Source organism: Augochlora pura, chromosome 11, assembly GCF_028453695.1.
Source record: "Augochlora pura isolate Apur16 chromosome 11, APUR_v2.2.1, whole genome shotgun sequence".
Taxonomy (NCBI): domain Eukaryota; kingdom Metazoa; phylum Arthropoda; class Insecta; order Hymenoptera; family Halictidae; genus Augochlora; species Augochlora pura.
The window spans coordinates 14,744,324-14,769,574 of NC_135782.1; the positions used below are offsets into that span (position 1 = coordinate 14,744,324).

The 25,251-nt window shown below is 39.6% G+C and overlaps 4 protein-coding genes across 5 annotated transcripts in view; 3 read left to right on the forward strand and 1 right to left on the reverse strand.

The window, feature by feature from the left end:
* The first annotated feature begins 7,201 nt into the window (after positions 1 to 7,201).
* Positions 7,202 to 10,002, forward strand: U2a (small nuclear ribonucleoprotein polypeptide A'-like U2A). The gene is made up of 4 exons (XM_078194391.1): positions 7,202 to 7,367; positions 7,459 to 7,499; positions 7,609 to 8,185; positions 8,299 to 10,002. Exons 1-4 carry the CDS (start codon positions 7,286 to 7,288, stop codon positions 8,337 to 8,339), a joined length of 741 nt encoding a protein of 246 aa, XP_078050517.1. The 5' UTR covers positions 7,202 to 7,285; the 3' UTR covers positions 8,340 to 10,002.
* A 180-nt stretch (positions 10,003 to 10,182) lies between these two features.
* On the forward strand, positions 10,183 to 12,115 carry Nd-b18 (NADH dehydrogenase (ubiquinone) B18 subunit). 2 transcript variants are annotated; one of them, XR_013495132.1, is made up of 4 exons: positions 10,183 to 10,420; positions 11,107 to 11,275; positions 11,349 to 11,512; positions 12,037 to 12,115. XR_013495132.1 is itself a non-coding variant. In XM_078194392.1 (3 exons), exons 1-3 carry the CDS (start codon positions 10,306 to 10,308, stop codon positions 11,443 to 11,445), a joined length of 381 nt encoding a protein of 126 aa, XP_078050518.1. In that variant the 5' UTR covers positions 10,183 to 10,305; the 3' UTR covers positions 11,446 to 11,553. The 2 variants fall into 2 exon arrangements, 1 of the variants encoding a protein (XP_078050518.1); XM_078194392.1 differs by lacking the exon at positions 12,037 to 12,115 and having other exon boundaries at positions 11,349 to 11,553.
* Positions 12,116 to 12,403: 288 nt separating this feature from the next.
* Positions 12,404 to 25,251, reverse strand: part of LOC144477007 (very long chain fatty acid elongase AAEL008004) — a 56,018-nt gene continuing 43,170 nt past the window's right edge. Inside the window, exon 5 of the mRNA XM_078194390.1 lies at positions 12,404 to 17,124. Within this exon, the coding sequence (XP_078050516.1) occupies positions 16,948 to 17,124 (177 nt within the window). The 3' untranslated portion in view covers positions 12,404 to 16,947. The remainder of the gene's footprint in view (positions 17,125 to 25,251) is intronic.
* Positions 17,128 to 25,251, forward strand: part of Sit (stuck in traffic) — a 130,234-nt gene continuing 122,110 nt past the window's right edge. Inside the window, exon 1 of the mRNA XM_078194389.1 lies at positions 17,128 to 17,145. The gene's annotated coding sequence lies outside the window, so the exon portion shown is untranslated. The remainder of the gene's footprint in view (positions 17,146 to 25,251) is intronic.

The following is a 25,251-nucleotide window of genomic DNA, read 5'->3' on the forward strand; positions in this document are numbered from 1 at the left end:
TCGATTAATTATTTAGTTTCCTTTTTTTACGGTTTGAAGATGGAAGGACAAGGCGTGCGTTTCAAACATATTTCATTACATTATTTCCAAAAAAGCAAGCATCTCAAGCACGATTTTATGTTATATACAGTATATTAAAATAAAACCTTGAAAGAAAAGCAATGTCAAATTTACAACGTACAGGTGAGGTCTGTCTACAGTTTTTCCGCGAATATTTTGGAAACTATATGGAATCGACGATTTCCGCGATGGAGAAACTTGCTCGAAACTTTGATCTATAGAACATGACGTTGAATACATCTTTGCAATTATCTCGACAGCTCCGTGATAATATTAATATTGTTAGCTTTCGTTCTTTATTGTAAACATTAATTTTCTTTTTTTATTGTAAAATGAGCTTTCGTTCTTTATTGTAAAAATAAGCTTCCGCTCTTTACTATAAAAATGTGCTTTCACTCATGTATAAAATAGATAAGTAAATAACGAAAGTCAGCCGACAGATAGAGCTAAAATCGCCTCAAATCACAACCCCCATAAAACGCCATATTTCAAGCTAGACATCATCATATCTCCCTCTTCCAATGTTTATTCAAATTCCCAACAAAATTACGTCTCGTTAGAGACGTACCCATGACGAGCTTTTTACCAAAGGCTCCCTTCACCCCGTCGGTTACAAAAGCCGCCGCGTTACGTTTCCGACAGTGCGCGCGCGAGGACAGATGAGTTGGGTTCGCAGGCATTAGAAAAACATTGCCGAAAACAGGTGCGGCAGCCGTGCGCCCGTACAAGAAAAACAGGATTCGGTGTTGCCGCGTGCCCAGGGTACAGCCGAAAACTCTGTCGTTCCGTCGCGGCTGATTGAAAATTGGGAATACAATCGCATTCTTTGATAGGCTCGCGCGCTCGCGTGTTCGTCGCGGGGCTGAATAGAGTAGCAAGGGTGGTAGTGGTGCGGCGTATCGTATTTTCGTTGGTGGACCGTGGCCCGGTCCGCGAGAACTCTGTCGGAACGGCTAACGAGTTCGCGCCCGTGTATCGATGACGACGACGACGACGACGACGACGACGACGGGGAAAGGGAGGGCCGATCGCGGAGGAAAAAAACGGCCACGGCTCCGCCACGCCTCGCGTCCGGGGGTGAAAAAGGATCGGTCCAGGCGAAGAAGCGAGATGCCCCGCGGGGGGAGGGTAGAGAAACGCGCGTTCGATCCCCTGGTACGTAGAACGCCGCTGGGACGCGCGGACCAGGCAAATCGATGGGAAAAGTTAGGGACACGCGTGCGAACGCGTCGATATGACGTTATCCAATTAAAAAGCTGCCTTTGTGTAACTCGATCTGTCGCAGCCAGTACCAGCGGCGCCCGCCGCCGACAGGCCGGCACACCGACGTTGCTCTCTTCCAATCTAAAACCAACCCCCTCCCCCGTCGCTCGCTCCTCTGCTGCCGGTGGGCTGAAAGGCTGCATCCAATTAGTACATACCTTCCGCTCTATTGTAGCCTCGCTGCGCGCGGGAATGGCCGCGACGACGACGACGACGACGACGACTTGAGGACGGTATCTTTACGTGGGCTTGTACCGACTTTCGTTCGTCGGGAGGGGGGGAAGAAAAAGGGAGGAGGACACGGCGAAAAGGAAGAACGGAGGAAGAGGATCGAGGCCTGGAAGTCTTAATGAATGGCACTCGTTAAAACGACCAGATCGATGACGCCGGGGACATCGACTTAGCCTACCGTCGTGTTCGACGCTTTATCCCTGGGAGGAGGGGGGGATAAGTATTACAGCGGGTTCTATCGAATTGTTCCTCGGCTTTTGATAAAAATAGAGCGTTCGGGGAAAGAGGGAAACACTCGATTAATAGTATCTTCTTTTCTTGAATTGTCCATTTTTGTTAATAAGTTGCGGACAATTTGTGAGCAAGGGTTGTCAGCCCTTTTGTGGCTATTTTTATGGAAAAACAGGGTTTATGGTAGTATATATATTACTGTCATTGTTAAACACTGTTAAATTCTTTTAATTTTTCACTGGAAAATTATATATTATAATTAATATAATTATAAATGCAATTGTATTCAAGTCATGTTTCGTTATTAAAATATTTCATAATTTTATAGAGTCCCAAACAGAGATTTCGACAGCTTGCGTGAATAGAAACTAATAATAAAAATATCCTTTTTAATATATAAATTATTTTATGTATTCTAAAAGACATATTTACCTACGACATTTAATTATAATCTAAAGACCTAACCAAATATATCGTGCTTAATAATTAATATAATAATATCGTGCTTAATATAACCCATTGATGATTTCCAAATTTGTTACATAATATTAAACATTTTCATTGTAAAGTAAATTAATTGTAATTTGACTGGAGAAGGAAAATGATCCGGCGCAGTGCGCTCTAGTTATGTTTCGATGAAATCATGCAGACATCTGGTGATATAAGTGTTAGAAAGTGGAGCATAAATTGATGATGCGAAACACACGGAATCCAATAGGATGAGTTTGCTGGATAAAATCGAGGACGGAGCGCGCTAGGATATATTTCTAGCCGTAAACTAAATTTAATGAAAACAGTAGCCTATAGTAGTATACTGCCTGATAATATTAAAAATCATCCAATTAATCTAACCCCATAAGTTTGTTTAATTTGTTCCATCGATTTGACTGGAATTTCTCATAGAAATGAAAATAATAGGAAAATAATACTTGTAAAATAGTAAATAATACTTGTAAAACACTAAATAATACTTGAATAAAATAAGTAAATACTTGATAAACTAAACAAAATATAGATAAATTTGGCTCAATTATTAAACAAATTTGTTAAGTCTCCCATAGCTCTCGAATAGATAAAAATACTGATAGTTCATGGTTCATTTAGTAGAAAAGGCTCCTCTGTAGAGAGCACAGTCATCGTCCGAGATAGTAATGAAAGCATTCTCAAAGTAGAAGCATGGTGCTTGAAAATGAGCCAAGATTCATCGAGATACGAGCATCCACAACGAAGCTGCATCCCTTTAAAGATACGGGACGCACTTTACCCTACTCTTTCTACTGTCGGACAAGCATATAATCTAATTAAAGTCGACGAAATTTATGAAAATTAGGTCTGAGTTATATCTTTTTACTTAATTTTCCATTGCGCTGATTTGTTTTGTTGTAATTATTATTTTTATCCAAAGGAAACTGTTTCTTAAGTATAATAGACAAATGAGCAAATTCACGATAAAGGTGTAAGTGGCGCCATCTGTTGGTAAAAGTAGCAGTCGTATTTCTAAGCTGTATATCTATAGTACAGTGTATATTGTATATTTTATTTTCATCATGGCATGCTTCTCAGTGAGAATTGAGTATATTGTACATTTAGTTTGTAATAAACTACTATTATTAGCAAGATATATTCTAGGTATATTATATGCCTTATTTATATTTAGATACGTTTCTTAGTCACAATCAAATATACTATGCCTCAATTGTATTACGATACACTTCTCGGAGAGAATCGACTATACTATATATTTCCTTTATATTAAGGTACGATTATTACCAAGAATCGAGTGCATTTTATACCTTATTTTAATTACGGTAGGCTTCTTGGTGACAATTGAGTATATTGTATACCTCATTTGTATTACGATACACTTCTTAGAGAGAATCAACTATACTATATATTTCCTTTTTATTAAGGTACGATTATTAGCAAGAATTGAATCCATTTTATACCTTATTCTAATTACGATACGCTTCTTGGTGACAATTAAGTACAGTAATGTTTCGATTTCTGTCGCAATTTTTCGGTTCTACTCCTGTCGCGGTGCTATTCCTACGCCACTGTAATTTATCGATTTCTTCGCTACGCCGATGCCGAAGTTCGACGGAGTCGATGAACACGTGTGCTGCGGCACGCGCCGCGGCTCCTTTGACTCTAATTCCCGGAAGACAACTCATAATACTATAACAAAACTTTTTTAATTTTAAAATTTTAAAACTGAATTTCTTTTTAACATATTGCTGATAATTTTCTGATTAAAATGAGACTAAACATGACATAATTTTACCGTTTTCTTCAATAACCGTGACGTGTCACAAAGTTAAGATTTCTAAGAGAATTTCATAATAGCATTTCGAAAAAGCCTACAGGCAGGACGTGCCGTAAACCGGGATAATCCGAAGGGTCATCCTGGTCGTGTACGCAACGGTACCGAAACCGTATGAGGTTGACCTGGACGATTTCCCATAGCAAATTACCAATTTATTAATAATTAGCAATTAAACCATCTTTCTATGAATCTGCAAACCATTTTTTTCGTTATCGATGCTGAGTTTCGAGGAGCTCGTATCTAAACAGCTTCTCACTGTTCAACCATCCTTACTCCAAGGCCCCTTCAAATACCAGAATTGATGGAAAAAATACAGTAAATTGTTCCGCCACACTTTCCGTCAAACGCGTAGAATTCTAAATGTCTCGAAATCGAAGCGATCTCAAAACCTACCGCATCGAAGTCGTCGCGATGCTTACAGTTCCTGTCGCGAATGCGTGTCCGATTGATTCACTTGCGGTCGCGACCTCGAAGCGATTTTCTATACTTACCGTCTCGAAATCGAGGGAATATTTGCACCTATCGTCTCGAAATCGAGTCAGTCTTTACATCTACTATCTCAAAATCGAAATTAATATCTATACTTTTCTCGAAATCGAAGCCATCTGAAAACCTACCGCGTCGAAGTCGTCGCGATGCTTGCAGTTCCTGTCGCGATTGCGTGTCCGATTTGATTCAGTTTCTGTCGCCACCGTGTGGCCGATGGCGTGTAGAGAAGGCTACACTTGCTGTCGCTCGAATTACACAATGCCATATATAGCATTGTCTTTAATACTTCTTTTTGACTTTAATACTTCTTTTATAATTACGAATCGGTTTTTTTAATGTTTTTTTTTCGTAAATAAAATAAAATACTTGATTCGTATAATGAATAAATACGGTGTAAAATATGTCGTGTTTGGTATCATTTTAATTGGAAAAATCTGACCAATATATTAAACAAATTTTCATGTATAAAAAATTGGAAATAAGAAAGTTAAGTAATCGTTTTTATGCTAGCGTTACAATGTATGTATTCATAGTAATCTACGTCGGCATGCGGCGGCTGCCTCTCAGGTTACAATGTAGTTTCGTTCGCCTCGAGTCTCGTTCCATCTCTTTCTTTTATGAGATGTCCCCAAATACAAAGGCGAGCCGCGACGATCGATAATCATGTCTTCGGATTCAGTTCGTGACGACTTTTGATTCCTACTTGGCGACACTAACTGAATCATTACTGTATATTGTATACCTTATTTGTATTACGATACGCTTATCAGTGAGAATCGAGTAACTGTACAATTTCTTTGTATTATGGTACGATTATTAGCAAAAATCGAGAGCACTGTATATTTTATTTTAATTACGGTAGGCTTCGAATATAGTGTATACTTTATTTGTAGTGTAGCACGTGGTACAATACATTAAGTAATAGAATGTAGCACATTGTCATATATTGAGATACATTGTGACTCATTATAATACATTGTGATACATTATGATTGTTTAAATCGTAGCCGTTAGCGGAGAATTTTCCATAACGTGATTTCGATGTCTAGGAATTTGGAGATTTGGAGGAGGAATTTGGAGATTTGTGCTGTTGAACCGTACAGTAATAGCTTTCCTTCGGGAAAAGAGCGGTCGACGCAGCTAGGGCCCATCTATCTTACAGTCCGTATAGACATCGCAGGAATCGAGACAAGTCTCGTGGACGATAGCCTCTTCTGCCTCCTCACCAACATATATGACGAATAGAAGCATAGTGTGAGGTAGGAAGAAGGGCGACGGTTGGGCGTCGTTAAAGGGTCTGTTAAATCGGTCACACCCCCGGTGAGCATTGGTGGAGCCTTACAACCTCCACTAAAACGCGCTCCGGGTTCACGCAGCAGAAAACTCCTGCAGTCGACGCCGATTGTATCTTGGTTAAAACTGCACGCCTCAGTCGTGCCTAGTTAATCAAGGTTTGATTCCGCGCGTCTGCCAGCGGCGTATTCCTTTTAACGGGAATCGCCGAAGTAATATACAGTCCACTCACTCTCACTGCGTTACGCAGAGAGGTAGACCGTTTCCCCCTCCAAGCGCACGAGCATCGTTGCGAGGAGCGAAAGGAAACGGTGAAACGTGTACGTATAATAATCACTAATTGAATTATTTGTACGCTATTTTTTATAGGCATCCAAGGAAATAATCCTAAAAGGAAATTGGCAAACTACGTCTGACCAGGGAAAGGAAGCCAAATCAGACGAGCCATTTTTACCAGAGGAAGCCATCTACCACGAGCCCCCTTCTGCCCAAAGCAAACCGAAAACCGTTGTACCATTGGGAGAAGGAAAAATAAAAGGCGAGTCCTTTTCAGGACTCGTGGATATTATTTTCAACACTGTAAAGAGTCAATCTCCTTCATCTAATCCACGTCCCTCATATCCAGACCGATAAAATAAAGAGCAGTGGTTTTTCCAATAAGACCAAACCGCGTGCCCCTCTCAATTTTTAAATAGTGCCCCTCTCTATTTGTAATACATTGAAATAGACTATAGTACAGTGTAGTATATAAGATGCAATTATAACTCCTTCCAACACATTTAGTTATACCGTGTAGGACGTTATAATACAATGAGTTATACATATAGCACATTCTAACACACTGTAGCACATTATAATACATTGTAGCCCATTGTAATACAATGACAAATAATATTCTTCTCATTAAGCAAATGAGTGAGACTAAAGAAACGTGTGAATTATATTTATGTATAATTAGGATGCATTTTTAAGTATTTTTTAACGTATCTTTATATATTTTTAATTATCTACACTGAGGCCCTCAAGAAAAGTCATAAAACTGCTCCATTTTACGAGTTTCCACTGCCTTTTTACTTGCACCTCGCATTTGTGTCTATTATTTTCTCTGCTCTAGCAATCGCCTAATTTAATAACAATATTCTCTAGCCACGCTTCAAGAAAATAATAATCATATCGCTTCCTATCTTATTTCGAACTCGAAGTTCGCGCGACACCATGATTGCAGGGAATCACGGCTCTGAGTTACATAATGGCGACTATCCCGATTAGGGCGACACCATAGCGACACTGGCTCTCCCTGAACCTCACAATTCGTTTGTTGCATTCAATCCTTCACATGAGGTTAACTTATTTGGTAAACAAAAGTATCGGTGTTCGACGAAATAGTTGTTAAAAATGGTCAAATTAACGCCGGACCTGATACAGCAATCTATGCAATACATAAATCCTGTGAAAGATCGTGAATTGGATCTGAGAGGTGCGTATTAAACGAGTAACAACGGAACCTAACCTAAAAACTAAGACTTAAAACCTAGATCTTTCATTTAATGTATTTCTGTGCGTTGCAGGATATAAAATACCGACGATAGAAAACTTGGGTGCGACTCTGGTATGTATTCGATCGGACGATCTCTTGTTCCTGCTTCTGTTTACATGTCTATGGTTACGAGTGACCTTGATTAATGTTTTCTTATTTTGCGATCAACGATGCTTTCCAGGATCAATTCGATACAATAGATTTCTCGGACAACGACATTAGGAAATTAGACGGATTTCCACTGTTGAAAAGGATCAAAACGCTTTTCTTTAATAACAATCGTATTGTCAGGATTGGCGAAGGGCTGGAGCACTGTATACCGAACCTGGAAACGCTCATGTTGACCGGAAACATGATCCAGGAGCTCGGCGACCTGGAGCCCCTGACCCCGTTCAAAAATCTGACCAACCTGTGCTTGCTGCAAAACCCCGTCTCGGCGAAGCCGCAGTACAGGCAGTACGTGGTGTACAGATTCCCGGAGCTGAAGCTGCTGGACTTCAGGAAAATTAAGATGAAGGAGCGCGAGGCGGCCGTCGAATATTTCCGAAGCAAGCGCGGAAAGGAGATGGTTCGCGAGATCGCGAAGAAGGCGAAGACCCAGGCCTCTGGCACGTTTACGGATAAGCCTTTGACCACGCCGGAGGAACGTAATAAAATTAGAGAAGCTATCACAAACGCCTCCTCCCTGGAAGAAGTGCAACGCCTCAGCAAACTGCTTCAAGCAGGACACATGCCGAGCGAAGAGAGATTACAGAATGGTTTGTGCCAGTTCCGCAGGACGGCGTGTTTTCTTTTATTTAAACTGCGCTAAGCATCTGACTCGCGTGCAAAACGCTCGACTAAAATTCCGTTGTTATAAATAATGTTCCAGGAAACACGGTACCCGAGGCGATGGAGGAAGAAGACGATTAAATTTCCGATACGTTATTCTCTGATAGGTTAAACGGGTACATATTACCTATGTAAGTATTGATAGATAATTCTGACCGACGTGAGAGCAGTATGTTGAGCTAATAAGAAACCGTACACTACACGACTGAATTCCTATTGGAATCTGATTCGAATTATTCAAAATAAAATGTTTGAAATACCGAACTGCCGTGAAGCGATTTTCATATATGTATGTTTACATTACCAATCTCTGGATCGCGGACATTTACTCGTTCGTCGCGATACAAATTTTTTCTTTAACCTAACAAAACTCTCCGTTCATTTAACTCCGTTATTGTGCAATTTTTATTTTTATACCCGACAAAATAACACGCTCGCGTAAATATCCGCAATCCGACACTGTTCGAAATGTTTACAAGTTTTAACATATACGTATGTTTATTTCAGTGTCCATAAAAAAATAAATCGTTTTCCCATAATCTTACGTGCTTGTACAATGTTTCTCCCTGCTACTTGACCAGCGAAGTTATTAATTAAAATATGACAAAACGTTTGTTATCTGGTAATTGATTGTTCGATGTAAATCGATCTATCATAACATTCTTTCTTCGTTGAGTTAATTCGAATTTGCATAATATGAATATAATTTGAATCTAAATTGATTCAGCATCGAATTATTCAGATTACAAAACGATTTTTATACGAGAATTGATAAAAACTGTTTTTCAGTCATGTCTATATCTATAGGTCGCACAGCTCGAGCTGTTAGAGAGAGATAATAAGAAATATTTTTGCTTCGATTGGTTGGCAATTCACAGAGATAGTGCTGCCATCGTAGTCGAGGAAAAAGAGAGAAACCAGCGAGCAAGCAAGAGAGCATAAAATCAGCACAAATACATGTGAAACAAGTCACACTGATGAATAATGTACCTTGTCTCGTTCTATAGTGTCTGCGATCTCATTCTTCGCATATATTCGAAAAGAAAGCTTTTTGGGGGGATGGGGTTGTATGTGTTCCATAAGGCAAAACCACTTTAATTCGAGAATATTTTTCATAAGCTCACGAATAACGAAGACATTTAAATATGTACTTCTACTTAAAGAATATTATCTTATCAGCAATCCAAGGAATATTCAAGAGCTATGTTGCATTTTTGGAATTAATGGCAAAGCGTTGAAACATAGAAGTAAGTTAGAAATAATGAGGAATGTACTAGTAGCAGCCATGATACTTATCACCGAATATAATAACCTTTTAAAGAAAATTAGAAATAAAAAAACAATTCATTGTACAAGCATTATAAGATTATCCAAGATCATCGGCATCGTTATCCAGATGCCAGCAAAGTAACCTATCTACATACCTCTAATTAAACCATGTTTTATTATATTACGAAATCGTTTCCTATGTTTTGATATAAGTTATAACATATATTGTTTCTCCTCACTTTTTAATATTTCATTATATGTATTCCTCTCTAAACTTAACTCCACGTTCTGAAGTATCATTGACAACTTTTAATCGTTGCATTCACGCCAATACAACGGTGATGTTACTCATGTCCTTTGAATTAGTAAAAACATTCCCAAAGAACCTATTTACTTTAAAATACATTAAAAAGTTTTCGCAACGAGCTGGATGCAATGTCACTTGTTTAAACGTTGAAACTTTTTAATAAAATATCGAGATAAATACGTGTGCACAACATACGTAGAATCTGTTAGTTATCGTCCCGTTTCTCTTTATCGTATTTCGTTCTCTTTTCTACGTTACTTGCGTGGAGCGGATGAACAATAAAATGGTGGGGATGCGCGAGCGACCTTAGGGAGCACGAAAATTGTAGTACCAGTTACTATAGCACGCTGAAATTACGTAAGATCGTATCGCCAGATGTCAGCAGCGTGTCGCGCGACTCTGATGGGCTCTGGTTTTTCTGGATGCAATAACATTGTTTCTACGTAACTATTTAGTAATTTTTTAATAAAAATGGGCAGTGCTTTCGTACGGCCTCTCCTGAGAGGCTGGGACGATGTCCCGGATTCCGATTTCAAACCGTCCGTCGACCCGCAATATGGATTTGAAAACGGTCGCAGAGTAAGAAGTGAGTGTCCCGACATCATTCTAACCCAGAACTATTTTGAATTTCCGTTCGAATTTCGATTCGTTCGATCACGCCGCGTGTCATCGCATTCGAAACGATAATACTCGATGCATCGTTCACTTAAATATTTCCTCGTATCGTTACCATCGCTTTCATATTGTCTTCTGTTAATGACATAATTCTCAGCTGCTGAAGTGTACACGTATTTTCGTTTCGAGTAAATGCTTTTGTTTATTAGTACTGGATTTGTTTGTTGTAGCAGGATTCTCGCGTTTGGCGAACTTGTCGAAGCACTACTTCCTCACCGATTTCTACGAGCATCGATGTGTCCATTTAATCTTATCGGAGATTGGAGTTTGATTATGTGACACTTGCAAGAGATTTTCACTTGTAGCCCTTTAAGCTTACTGCTTTATACAGTAAACATATTGTATTCTAAGTATAATACTAACTGAGTAAATACACGTAGATAGATTAACGTGCAGAGTTGTTTATAATGGTATAGTTAGAAAAACGAGCTAGCAAATGTTCCATCAAAGATTGTTGAAACTGGGAAGGAAGTAGTCAGCTGCTACCTGACATTTTTATTTAGAACAAGCTCTAGTGATAATATTCTACTATTTGATTTGTTTATATGTAACATCAGAGTCCCTTTTTAAAATGGATATTATGGTTGTACATTACAGTACCACCTGCAACCTTGGATGAAATGAGATCTGCCAATATTCCCAAAAAGAAGCGAGACTTCTGTGCTCATATATTAATAGATTACAAGGTTTGCGAGAGAAAGCACTTTCCAAATTATAGAAAATGTAAAACTGAGAAAGACGCGTATAACCAATGCGTCAGAGACGAGTAAGTATACCTACATTACTGTATCTATACCCATATATACATTTTATATAATCTTTATTCCCGTTTATTTCAGTGTAATTATTCGAATGAAGGAGATGGAAAGGGAACGTAGAATTCGTTTGAGGCAAAAGAGACAACAGGAACGACAGGAAGGAATAGTCGCAGCTTGATCCGCGAGCCGGCTTGCCGTTGTTAAATATTTTTAGGACTTATACCTCTAGATGGATTATTGTGGCTGTATGTAAATAAAATACGAATAAATGAACTGCATTGTGGTACTCGTGAGCGTCAACAATGAGTGAATGTTAAACTCTGGTCTATGAAAACATGTCCAATTTGATAACGATTTGTCAACAAACGTTGTCGAATACCGATCCGCCTGTTCCCGCATATGATTATGCTTCGAGTGAGCAAAAATTGTCACGTTAATATTCGACGCGCAGTTTTGGTAAACTGGGTTAGTTGTTAGTCATAACCAGACTTCACAGAAAATTCTATTCTACTCTGTTACGCTCTATCCCACTCTGTTATAGCCTATCCTATATCATATTCTACTCTATTCCACTCTAAAAAAAAAAGGAAGAAATTTATGAGACATCCTAATATTCTAACCTTTGAAAAATATCGTTAAAGGTATCCCCATTTTCCTTCGTTTCTTTTTTTATTTAATGACGATTACAAATCATCAGTTAGTACCATTATGTACTAGCTGCAACTATTATTCTCAACCTTTAATATTAATTACATATTTTTATTTTAAGGTTTGCAATGATGATATAATAAATCTTGAGCCACGCAGGAAGCCAGTATAACTAATTTCAAAATTTTTCTACATAAAAATAGGTAAATTTACGACTGAAAAACTTTATGAAAGTACTTCTCCTGTACTGGATATATTGAGAATAAAAATACTATGAATTCAATTCACGTTTTAGGCAAATCGTCGAGCTGCACACTATGCATCTTTATTTTTAATTGTCTATAGAATCAACCCTTCCTCCAATCCTACGATTACACTCTTGCCCCTCGAGTACCATAATACCACAAAACTACATCAACACCATTGCAGACAACTCGAAGATTCCCTAATAAGAGAAAGGATGCGGGAGAGATAGACAGACAGCCTCGTACATTACCTAATAATTATTTATTTCTCGTTACAAAATGGACAGAGAATTACATATGTACAAAACACAGTTGCGCCCTGCTGGTGCGCGAATAAATTACAATCTTAGGATGAGACACGACGACGAATACGCGTTAAGGAGGCACCCCCTACTCCGACTCCCACCCCCTGAAAGCGGGCGGAATCGAGTGGATCGATAGGGTAGAGACCGTCCGTACCCCGCCGACGAATCGAGGAGGCAGCGTGGCCTGTAACCCGAGGACGGATTACCTCCGGTTACATCGTATCCTCGCCGTTTTAATCTGAACGCCGCGCGAGTGTCGTTCGCCCCCGGCGCGTGCATGGCTTCGGGGATTTTCGTGGAGGAACGGGTCGCCTGACGGCGCGTCTAGCTCGCCCGGGAAACGGGTCGTGCGCGCTCCGTCGAACGTCGCATTGCGCCACCGCGATTGCCGACGACGATCGTCCGCGATCCTCCGCCGGATTTCACGTGGATCGTCGTCGCTCTCCTGGACTTACGCTCCGGTCCAGCCAGCTAGAGTGACTCGACAGCGCGAGTGCTCGACCCTCTGTGAAAGTGTGCGTGTCCACGCTGCGCAAAAGATCGCCGTCGCGCTGGAGATCGAGACACCTGTCCCGGTCCACAGACGAGCTCGGGGTGCGAACGTAGTATCAGTTTACGAATTACTGTCCTGGGACTCTTGCGCCCTCTGCCCCGAGGGGCAGTGACATCGACGAGGAGGCGTGGTCTACTGTTGGGAGCCGGGGACTGTGATCGGATTGGACTACCTCTGCGGACAGTGGTGGATTGAGCTTTCAAGTTGAAGATTTGTTCGTCTATAGTCCGTCAACGATTTCACGTTTTGGGGATATTAAACTGTACAATCTAAAAGGCTTAGTTGGATGTTTAACAGTAGGTGATTGTAATCGTAGTATCAATTAGGTCTACTGAATCAGTAGTCTGAGAATAGTTTTTTTTTATCAGCAGTAATTATTTGAATCTAACTATCACTGTACCACCGGTAGAAAATTTATATAAAATGTAAGTGAGAGAAAATAGGGTTGGTCTGCTACAGTCTGTAGTAAAAGGGTGTCTCAAAATCATTCGAGATCAGTGCTGAGAGGTTCCTGAGGTAATTCGAAGCAACTTTTTCCTTTGCGAAAATTCAATCCGCCGCTTCGTTTACGAGTTATCAACGGAAAACCGTAGCCAATGAGCGGCCAACTCGGCTGGCGCGAGACAGTCCAGCCGGTGGGCGGAACTGGGCTCTGTGCGTTCGTTGGCTGTAGCCGCGCTCGCCACTCATTGGTCAGTGTTTTTCGTTAATAACTCTTTAACGACACCTCGTAGAAAATTTTTATAAAGGAGAAAGTTACTCGAAATGACCTGAAGAAGCCTCTTACTCCTTCTCATGATTTCGAGTGATTTTTGGGATACCTTGTAGAGAGCTGTATAGTACAGTAAAGAGAAAAAGAACTGCCGTAGGACTTTGATCAGCGTAATTCAACTGAGGAAAGTATAACTGTATTGTTTATATAGACTGAGTTATATCGTTGCACGGACTATAGATTTCCAAATACCCTGTTCCCAACAGTGCTCCGCCGTGGTCTCGCCGGGGCCACAGTGGCCCCAGGGAGCACTTTGTTCCCTGTTTTGGACGCTTGCGCTTAACATGATAATCAAGCGACGTATAAATAGTAATACAAATTGAGCTCGGACGGTCACGGGATCAACTTCGCACGTTTCTCAATGGCGTCGCGAGTCAAAAACCTCGTCGCGAAGCGATGGAAAAATGTCTTCATCGTACGGTTTCCCGAACTACGTTACCCAAGCCGATGACCTATCGATCACCGTCGCGGGATTTTCCACCCGTCGAAAAATCGTCCAAAGCGAATCCCATAGCCGCGCAATGTTTTAAATAAGCCCGGGGAAAACGGTGGGGTTCCCCGGCGCGCTAATTCTACTTCGTGTATTTACAATAATCTTAATTACAGATCTGACCGACGCGTAACACCTAGAACAGAATTGCAAAAAGAACCGGTAAAACGGCAACACTAAGGACCGATTGATCTACGGAGATCTGCGTCGATGCTCGGGCTTCGAAGGCACCGTTCCAATGAGTTATACTAAGATCGATTTAGGGATCCAGGGGAACGGTGATTTGGAAGCCCTGATCCGAGCTGACCGCGAGACCTGAGATTGGAGGTCGCGATTACGAGCGAAACACGCGTGCCACTTGCATCGACGAATCTTCCTCGAGCGTCGGGTGCGCGAGCCACGCCCATTTGCATCGTGAGTCACGGCCATATGCGACCGCCCACTTGTATCGCAAGTCACGTCCACTTGTTTCCTCGAGCTACGCCTATTTTTATCTGCGCGCCGTGATTGGTAGTTGTCAGCGATGACTCATCGCCAGCCGCGGAACAACAGGCTTTCGCGACGAACTATATCTAGGACGCCTCCATTAATAAAGTTTCTGTGTATAAGCCGGTCAGCAAGGCGAGTCGATAAACGTAAACAAGTTCAGGTGACCACAGAGTGTCCTATTTTAAGTGATTCACTCAATTATCTATAGTAAAGCGATGACTCAATTATCTATAGTTAAGTGATGCACTCAATTATCTATAGAATTATAGTACGTTTGAATAAATGTTAAAAATTAATTTTATGTTGTCTGTGGGGAACAAATGTTTATTGTTTGAGTTAGCTTCCTAGGTTTGATGGTGACGCTGTAATAATTTTATGAAACTGTATAGTTCTTGTTTTTAAGAAAACAGTTAATTTCAGAGTCATTGACTAGTTATTGTAATGTTTTAGTTGATAGTTGTTATAATTTTTTAGTTGATAGTTGTTTTAATATTTTATATGATAGTTGTTTTAATATTTTATGTGATAGTTATTTTAATATTTTTGTTGATAATTGTTGTAATATTTTAGTTGAGAGTTGTTCTAATATTTTATATGATAGTTACTATAATATTTTAGTTTTCGTAGATAGCTATAATTGACAATAAATTAATGAATTCAGAGCAATGGATCTAAATATGCAGTCTCATTAAAAAGAACCAGTGTCATCTTTACATCTTGGAAGCACCTGTATTCAGCAAACATTTAAGGTCATTATAGTCCCCATAAAACTAAGGTTAGGTTAGGTTTAAGGTAAGGTTCATTTAGGACATTCTTTGAAACGAATTATACTATAGGAGATCATTGAGTCACTTCAAACGGGACACCCTGTATAAAGAACAGTCGCCAGTCGGAGCGTAATATACATGAAACCATTGTCTATGCTTGGTCTTCCTTTTCCAAGCATGGGAGACGTTCGGTTCGCCACCAGTAAATACGTCAGACATCTTGCTATGCGATTAGGTTTCTCAAATTATACTGTACATATTGCTATACGAAACGTAACATCCACAATTAAATTATGTCTATATTATACTGAGAAGTCTGTCTCCCGTAATTCGATCCGACCGACGACCGTTCAGTTACCTGCGAGCAAAGGCCTCCAAATCTAGCCCAAAACCTCAACAGTCAATGCCTTCTGCCACTAGGTCACGTGCGCATCACGTGGTCGTACTGTTTACGTTTATCAACTCGTCTCGTCGACCTGTAGAGAGCTACGATGCGAATTGCTTTTTAGTATTATTTCCTTTCGTTACGGACAGTCACTTTACTAGTCAGATATTGTCTTGACATAACCTTGAAGCGATGCGAAGAGATACAGTAAAATTCTATAAGATAGTCACTTGTGTTAGAATCGAATAATAGACGACTTTAGTGGACCAAATTACTCCAAATTCAAGGAACAGTATATCAATGTCACTTCTTCACATAACCTTGACATAACCTCAACTTCTTCGCTTCTAATTATTTATACATAATAATTGCTTTAATATGTTAATAAAATTCTTCTAGCTAAAATAAAACCAAACAAGATATCGCATAGGCTAAATTTAATTCAACTGCATCCTGATTGATCCAATCAGAAATACCTGACTAAACTATACCATGTTCGGATTCTTTTCAATTAGAAAACTATCAACGTTAAAAAATCATTGAAGTATAAAAATGGTAAAATTGGAAGAGTTACGTTACTGTATCGCCGAGAAACTTAGGATACCTAACCTAACATAACCTGACATAATCTGACAATATAGAGAAATTTACTGTATCTCGTAGTTCCACTGTCCCGTAACGAAAGGTTATTGGGTCAGGATTCCGTCAGCCTACACGCGTGTTTTCGTCCACGCGGAATTAGGGACCCCTGACTAAGATGCCCTGGGGGCGACAATAAGTCCCAGCCAGCCGCTTCCCCTTGCGGAATCGGCCACGATCTTCCGGCGGATCAGCTTCCGAGACGCGTCGCACGGTGACTAGTTTCGCGCGGGTGTCGGCTGAATTGGTGCGCGGCCCTTTGAGAGAACGTCGTGCGTGGGGCCCGGCGGGTCCTTTCCCATCGGCGGCTGGCTCGTGATCGACGCGGCGGTCCCCCGTGGAGGAGAGAAGCTCCCGGAAAGGTGCGCCGCCAAAGGCTCTTCTCACTTATTCGTCCTTCAGCGTCTTCGCTCTGGACTTCATGTACGCCCGCCGGTAGAAGTCGGAGAACAGGGCGAAGAAGATCGTCGAGTGGAGGAGGAGAAGCGTCGCCACGAGCTTAGGATAGCCGCAGTCGAAGATCAGGGCCTGAGCGCTGTGTATGAACACTAGGAAGAACTGCACCTGCGGAGGAAAATGAGATCGGTGAGTTTAAATGTATTTGTTCAGTGTTCTTTTGTTCTGCTTTCATCACTCTTTAACGTGCGAATGCAATTATATTGCTCTCCTCTTTGACTGGGAGCAGTAATATACTTGGTGTCTTATGAATCACTCGAAAGAGGGACGTAAAAGGTAGCTGACGTTATTTGAAACAACTTTTTCCTTTGCGAAAACTTTCTACGAGGTGTCGTCAACGAGTTATTAACGAAAAACTGTGGTCAATGAGGGACGCGCTCGGCTAGCGCGAGGCGTGGCGCAGCTGGCGCGAGCCAACCGCTGGAACTGGGCGTCGCTCGCTCGTTGACTCGGCCGCCACGCGCCAGTCGAGCACGTCTCTCATTCGTCACGGTTTTTCGTTAATAACTCGTTAACGACACCTCGTAGAAAATTTTCGCTAAGGAAAAAGTTGTTTCAAATGACTTTAGCAACAACTTGGGACATCCTGTAGATTAATCCGGAGGGTTATACCCTCGGAGCAGTGTCTTGAAAGGCTTCTACCGTAATAGGGATAATACCGTGCGTGGGGCTAAAGAAACTCGAGGGACAACTTATGGTAAATCATAATGCACTTCGCTTGGTTATTTGAACTTCGTCCGAAATAGGTTATGTTGTAGGAGCTACTTCATTCTATGACTTCGTTGCTTTGCGATTACAAAATTGTAATGCAAATTTAAGAAAGGTAATTGTTTATTAATTCTTAATACTTTAGATTTAGTTTTTAGTCACTATAGCGTGTTACTATAGCGGTTACTATAGCTTGATTGGTTGTCGTAGCTTCAGTCCTTTTAGCCATAATTGATTTGGTATTTTTAGAAGAAGGTAATACGAAATGGTATAGTTAAATAATCATGGTAAAAGTAACTCGAAGTTAAATTGCATTTTCTATACACAAATCAGTGGTTACAGAATTGATTCCTGGTTCCTCTTCTATTCGACAGAAAATTATGAAAAATATCACGAGGCTTCTATTACCTTGGATATACGTTTAACAATTTTTTCAGATTTTTTTACTGCAAAATTGATTTTCAAAAAATCTAGGAGCATTTATAATACTGCTTTTATTGTGTCGTTATGACTAATTTATACCTTTATATTCTTTGCCGTTTACTATAGTTTCATACCTATTATACTATACGTTATTTATGTACAGTATATTTACTATTATATAGTACAATATTTAACAAAGTTATATGTCACTAACTATAACAGAAGACAAACGCTGTACAAATAAAAAAAATACCAACTTTGCAACGTCAGCAACCTAAACCGATTTTTTAAACATCAGTTTTGCAATCGAAAAATCTGAAAAAATTCTCCAATATGTATCTAACACAACAAAAGCCTGACAAATTTTTTCATAATTTTCCATTCAATAGAATAAGAAAAATAGAGCTAAAACCATAAATCACGTTCAACCCCATAACTACCTCCATAGCAGAGCTACCAAGCTGCGATTCAGTAAACACCAAGTTCAATACACCTTAAGGCTACTATTTCCCTGTGTATTCATCTAGACCCTTTTGCAACTCTTCCACTTTATTTATTACATAATTGTAAAACCGAAGTTCATTATTGAACTAGTCTAGTGTTTAATTACTGCAATTATGCGACTGGTCGCTGCAATAGAGCGATTTGAATGATTTCGTCCAGCTAACAGAGAAAGAGAGAGAGAGAGAGAGGGGGGGGGGGGGGGAGAGAGCTAGTGGGAGAGGGAGAGTTAGTGGGAGAGACACGTAGCCGATGATAGCGCTGTTTTCCGCTGGTAATTAAACACCGTTTGGTAACCGCCTGCGTGGTGGTCACGTGGCCACACGCGGCTGCATTAGAGGTGCGCGACGGTGTCGCAACCCGAAATCGTGTCACGAAGATACGCACACGGATACATGGCGGGTTGCGAGCCGCGCGCGGCACACCGGACAGACGAATTAATGGAGTACAGATTGTACGCGATCGCGGCAATGACGCAAGGATCATCGGGGATCGCTTTGCATAGGCTAGAGTTCTGTGGCAACGCTATCTCGCACCGGGATCGATCCTGGTAAAGTGAAATTTCCGTTGCGCAGCCTGGCGACCACCGTAATTTCGTCGTGCTCGAAATATGATCGCCGACGGAAAAAGAATCGGCCGCGGACCGGTCTGGAATCCGATTTACCTGGCCAAAATTATCGTGGCTGCTTTCTAAAGGGTTGAGATCGCGTTACAGTAGCTCGTTACACTCGTCTCGATCACAGGTGAACTGTTTAGAAATCGGAAGTACGTGTTGACAATTGTTAAAGCGATTTTTGGTTTTTATAAGTTTAATTTTTTTATTTTCATTTTTGTATTATTGAAATTTTGGAAAACTGCAGAGATTTTTGATTTTAATAAATTTGTTTAACTGTGTGAAAGTGGTCTGGATAGCGAACTATTCTGGTCAAAATTCAATTTATCTGAAAAAAAGTTTCAATTTTTAAAATACGAAAATCACTTTGCCTTTTATAATTATTTATAGGTATTTTTGATTTTTAAATAATTTAGCCGCTGTCGAGACGAGTTCAACGAGGTATTAGAATATTGTTATTGCATTAAGAGTGACATTTTCTGGTTAAAATTTAATTTGTTTGCAACATGAATATTATTATTACATATATTATATCATGTGTATGGACAATTCTAAAAGTCGAAGTAATTTTCGTATTTTATAAATTGAAACTTTCTTTTTTGGAATTTTTTAAAGATTTTTAATTGAGATTTTTTTGGAAATTCGTTTCAATGACCTGAAGTTATCTGAATAGTGAACTTATCTAGTCAAAATTCAATTTTTCTGCAACGAGAATATCATTATTGCAATTATTAAGTGATATATATCGACAATTTTAAAAGTCAAAATAATTTTCATATTTCCTAAATTAAAATTTTCTTTTTTGGAATTTCGTAAAGATTTTTAATTGAGATTTTCTTGGGATTTCTTTTGAATAACCTGAAGTTGTCTGAATAGCGTCCTTTTCAAACTTAAATTTCTCTGAAGCAACAGTATTATTATTGCAACTATTATACGTAATATATAATAATACGTTTATGTATAATATAATGTATATAATTTATATTATAAACGCTTTAAGAATAATTAATTGACAGCAGACTTTTGTGCACAATAAAAATGTGCAAAATACGTAAGATCTGATAATTCGACTTTTTTGGCCACGCGAGTTCCGGATCACTGTGCGTCACCCGAGTAAAAGGCACTGCATAATTCGACAGTGTTGATTAGGCGGACTTGTTCACACTGTTAAATTCGAGCACAGCATAATCTACGATTAACGTTCACCGCCAGCGATTTTTCCGCAAAAACACATCTCGTTAGCAGCAGATCTCGCAATGAGTTACGGAAACGTGTGTACCCCGATCAAATGACTTTCTCATTTTAATTTAATGGCAACTATGATGACTAAATATTATTGATAATAGTAGTTAATATTAAAATAATAAATATCAAATTTTAATTTAATGGCAAATATGGTGAATAAATACTATTGATAATGTTGTAGTAGTAAATATTAAAATAATAAACATGGTAATAATTAACGTGATGATATTAAATATTATAAAATTGTGATAATATTAAATTAGATATTAATAAATTTGATGATAATAATTAATATGAAAATAGTGAATGTGGTGAGAATAAATATGAACATAATAAATGTGACTACAATAAATGTGATACTACTAAATATAAAACTAAATGCAATAACCACCCAATAAAATACCCCACTAATAAATACGTTTAACAACAATAGCATCAACAACTATAACCACGACGATAAGAAACCTCCACCTAGCAACGCTCCCTTTAAAAATGACCTAATCGCCGAAGTCCAATCCCCATCTCAATTCAAGGCGCGACATCCTTTCGACAAAGCCACCTCTCGTTTTTCCACCTCTTTTCAAACTCTTTCGAACCTTTTATCCAACTCTTTTCAAACTCATCGACGAAGTTCGACTCGTGAAAGCAATCGCACACCTGTTCGAAAGGTGATGTTCGGTTGCGGAACCGTTCAAGGTGCAGCAGCAGCAGCTCGCGCGCGCGCAAGAAGAGGACGGCCCTTAGAGAATGCCGCGGCGGCGGCGACGACGCGAACCAGGCACAATGCCCGCGAACGATTGGCCTAATCGTACGGTTTCGCAAAACGACCGAGAAAGTTTGAAAAATTTTGCAAATTCCCCGGATTCCCGCGGCGCGCTCTTTTACGAGCCCCCCCCCCCCCCCTCACCCCACGGACCGAGGAACGTTCTCGATACGAAAGTCGATGTCCTGGCGCAAAGGATAGCTGCGTTGCTAAGGCTGTCGCGGTTAGGATGAATTAGGCGAATGAGATAATTATAGGGAAAAATTATCGAAGTTTTAATTTGGTGAAATTTGTTGGCGAAAGGGGTGGAAACTGGAGGGTTAAATACCCGTTTGAACTCGGCGGTAGACGCAAGTGAGTCTAGAGGATTTTAAGGAGAGTTATTTTGTTTGTATTATAGTAATTATGTTATACTGATTTTCATAAAGAGATGTAAAATATGTGTGTGATATAATATAATATAATTGTGTCATGATCAATTTAATTGAGTATGTTATATTGGCAAATTAAATAGTTTTTAAATAATTGTAATGTAGTATAATGTGTATAGTATATGTGTAATATTTTATATGATATATTATATTATTATTTAAATGTTTTTTATTAAAAATTTAGATTGATAGTAATTATATCAAATTGAGAAATTAATTGATTTTTTAATAATTGTACTGTAATATAATGTGTATAGTATATGTGTAATATATCATATTATTATCTAAAATGTGTTATAATTAAACATTTTAATTGATAGTAATTATATTATATTGGAAAATTAAATTATTTTTGAATAATTGTAATTCAATATAATGTGTATACTATATATATTATACTACATATTATACAATGTATTATATTATATATCATACTATATATATTGCTATATATCATGCTATATACTATACTATATATTATACTATGTATTATATTATATACCATACTATATATTATGCTATACATTATGCTGTATATCATACTCTATACTATACTATACATTATACTACATATTATATCATATATGTATGATAAATGCCACTTCTCCCTAGGGTGCTCATAGCACCCCTAAGTGACTAAATCCCTATTCATTAATTAATTTCCAACGAAATTGTCATTGCAAAAAGAAGAATAACTTTCTAGAAGCTTCCCAGCAGATACTATAGCTAGACACTTAAGATGGAAACTCGTGAGAAGCATTCGAACTCGAGCTGACATTTGGCAACTTTTTTTCTCTCATAAAACCTCGATGAAATTTACCGCCACTTGGTATAGATATTCATTAACATTTCAAAAGACCAAATGTTTTCTGTCGCTACGTTTTATCGACTTTTGAAGAAACGACAGGTGTTATTCTTTATAGACCTCCCCACCTCATCTTGGATACTTAGCCTAAATTCCTGAATTAATGATGCCATAAACAGAGTTCAAATATGATTATTACCAAGTTCAATTGTTACTATAAAGAACGTTAGTTTATACACAATATTATTACATACCGCATATTATTACTATAAAAAGAAAGTCAATTAATTTTTCGTTCTAATTCGAAAAAGAAGAATGCTAGATGGCTCACCGTCTGCATGGAGGCCCCCAAACAATAATATTTATTACTTCGTTAAAAATCAATAATATATAACGAAAAAGAACATTTCGTCTCTTGAAACACTAAAGAATATATCTGCCATGTGGCGATGAATTTCATCAAGGTTTTCTATTATAAAAAAATTGTCAAATATCTCACTTTTAAGCGTTAGGTTATGTGTCAGCTACTCTCTGCGCAGCGACTCATCTTTATGGGGTCGCTGCCGTTCTAATTTCCTTGGAATTTAAACAAATACCCAGGGTGCTTTTACAATGCACTCTTGACTACAGAGAGCCTCGTCGAACACCTGCCCTTTGGGCTAGATGACTGGTTGCCTCGCTGGCATATAGGCATTCGCGAATTTACGCGTCTCGTGTCGCGGCACCATGGCGGCTTGTTCGCGGTGGCATGGCGGCGAGCTGCACGGCATATCGGAATGCCAAATTGTTGCGCCACCGTGCGCGCCGAGTCCCGGCTAGAGCGAGCCGCGTGCAATTGCCCAACTGCTGTTGTACTTTTCACTTCCCCCCCCCCCCCCCCCCACCCGGTGTGCCGCGGCGCGCGAGAAAATTTTGTCCAGGTGGGCATACACCGGGCCAGAATCCGGCGCGCAGAACGACCCGGACATGGGTCCGTTCCTTCCTACGCTACGTCCTTGTCGCCGCCCGCGTGATCCGGTCGCGCTTCGGCTGCCTGAACTCGGTTTATGATCTCTACGCAATAACCAGACTCCGTCGCAATAAACAGCGTTTCGTAGACTCTGTTGCAAGGACCCTTGTCTGACCAGGGCTTGCGACAACATCGTTGAAAGTCCTGTGTCGGTATGATTTCTCTATGGGCTATTGAGAGCATTGAGAACTAAAGATTGGAGTCTTAAGACTGAAGAATGAATACTGAAGACTGAAGGCTAAGGACGGCTAAAGAGTAAACTCTGGAGATCGAGGACTAAAGATTGAAGACTGAAGGCTAAGGGTGGCTAGAAAGTAAAGTCTGAAGATTGAAGGCTGAAGGATAAAGACTGAAAACTAAGGATTGGTGTCTAAAGACTGAAGGCTAAGGACGGCTAAAGAGTAAACTCTGAAGATCGAGGACTGAAGATTGAAGACTGAAGGCTAAGGGTGACTAAAAAGTAGTCTGAAGATTGAAGGCTGAAGGATAGACTGAAAATTGAAGACTGAAGACTGAAGACCGAAGACTGATCTGAAAATTGAAGATTGAAAAATCTATAGATTAAAAATTGAAGATTAGAGACTAAATGTTAAAGGCTGAAAACTAAAAGTTTAAAGTCTGGAGACTAAAGGCCTCTTTAGATACAAGGTCTCTTTAGTACCTAGTTATGACTTCCTTAGGAGCTCTACGAGTTTTTAGAAAGTTGCAAGAGCCTCTTAAATTTCTTAGAGGGCACTAGGATCTCATAGAGAGCTCTAGCATTTTCTAGCAGCTCATAGAGAGCTCTAGCATTCACCAGAACCTCATAGATAGCTCTAGGAGCCTCCAGAATTTCTTAGAGAGCTATAGTAGCCTCCAAGATCTCTTAATGAGCTATAAGAACCCATAGAATTTTTTGAAGAGCTCTAGGAGCCTGTAGAATCTTCTGAAGAACTCTAGGATCTCATAGAGAGCTACAAAAGCCTCTAAGATCTATTAAAGAGCTATAAAAACCTCTAAGACCTATTAGAGAAATCTAAGAACCTCTTGGATCTCATAGAGACCTCTAGCATTCTCTAGAATCGCATAGAGAGCTTTCATAGAGAGCATTCTCTAGCAACTTATAGAGAGCTCTAGAATTCTCTAGGATCGCATAGAGAATTCTAGGATATAATATGATCCTTTCAGACATGTATAGAAACCTCTAGGATCTCTCAGGGTGTTCCAAAGCCTCTAGGATCTCACAGAGGCTTCTGGGCAACTCTAGGATCTCACAGAGGGTTCTAGGAGATGTTTAGGATTTCTTAAAGAATTCTGGCAGATTCTAGGTTCTTATAGGAAGCTCTAGGAACCTCCAGAATTTCTTAGAGAGCTATAGTAACCTCCAAGATCTGTTAATGAGCTGAAAGAACCCCTAGAATTTCTTAAAGAACTCCAGGGATCTTTAGGATCTTTTAAATAACTCTAGGAGACTCTAGGATCTCATAGATAGATATAGGGGCCTCTAGAATCTCTTAGAGAGCTCTATAAAAGTCTCTAAGATCTATTAGAAAACTCTAGGGGCCTCTAGTACTTCTTGAGACCTCTTTGAGTCTTTAAGACATTTTAAAGAGCTCTCTAAGGGCCTCTAGGAACTCTACAGAATCTCTCAAAGGCCTATTCAGAACCTTGGACTGCTCTAGGAGTTTTCTATGACGTTTCTAGGATATTTCCAGAATCTCTCTATGTTCTTCCTAGCATCTCTTTAGAATCTCCCTA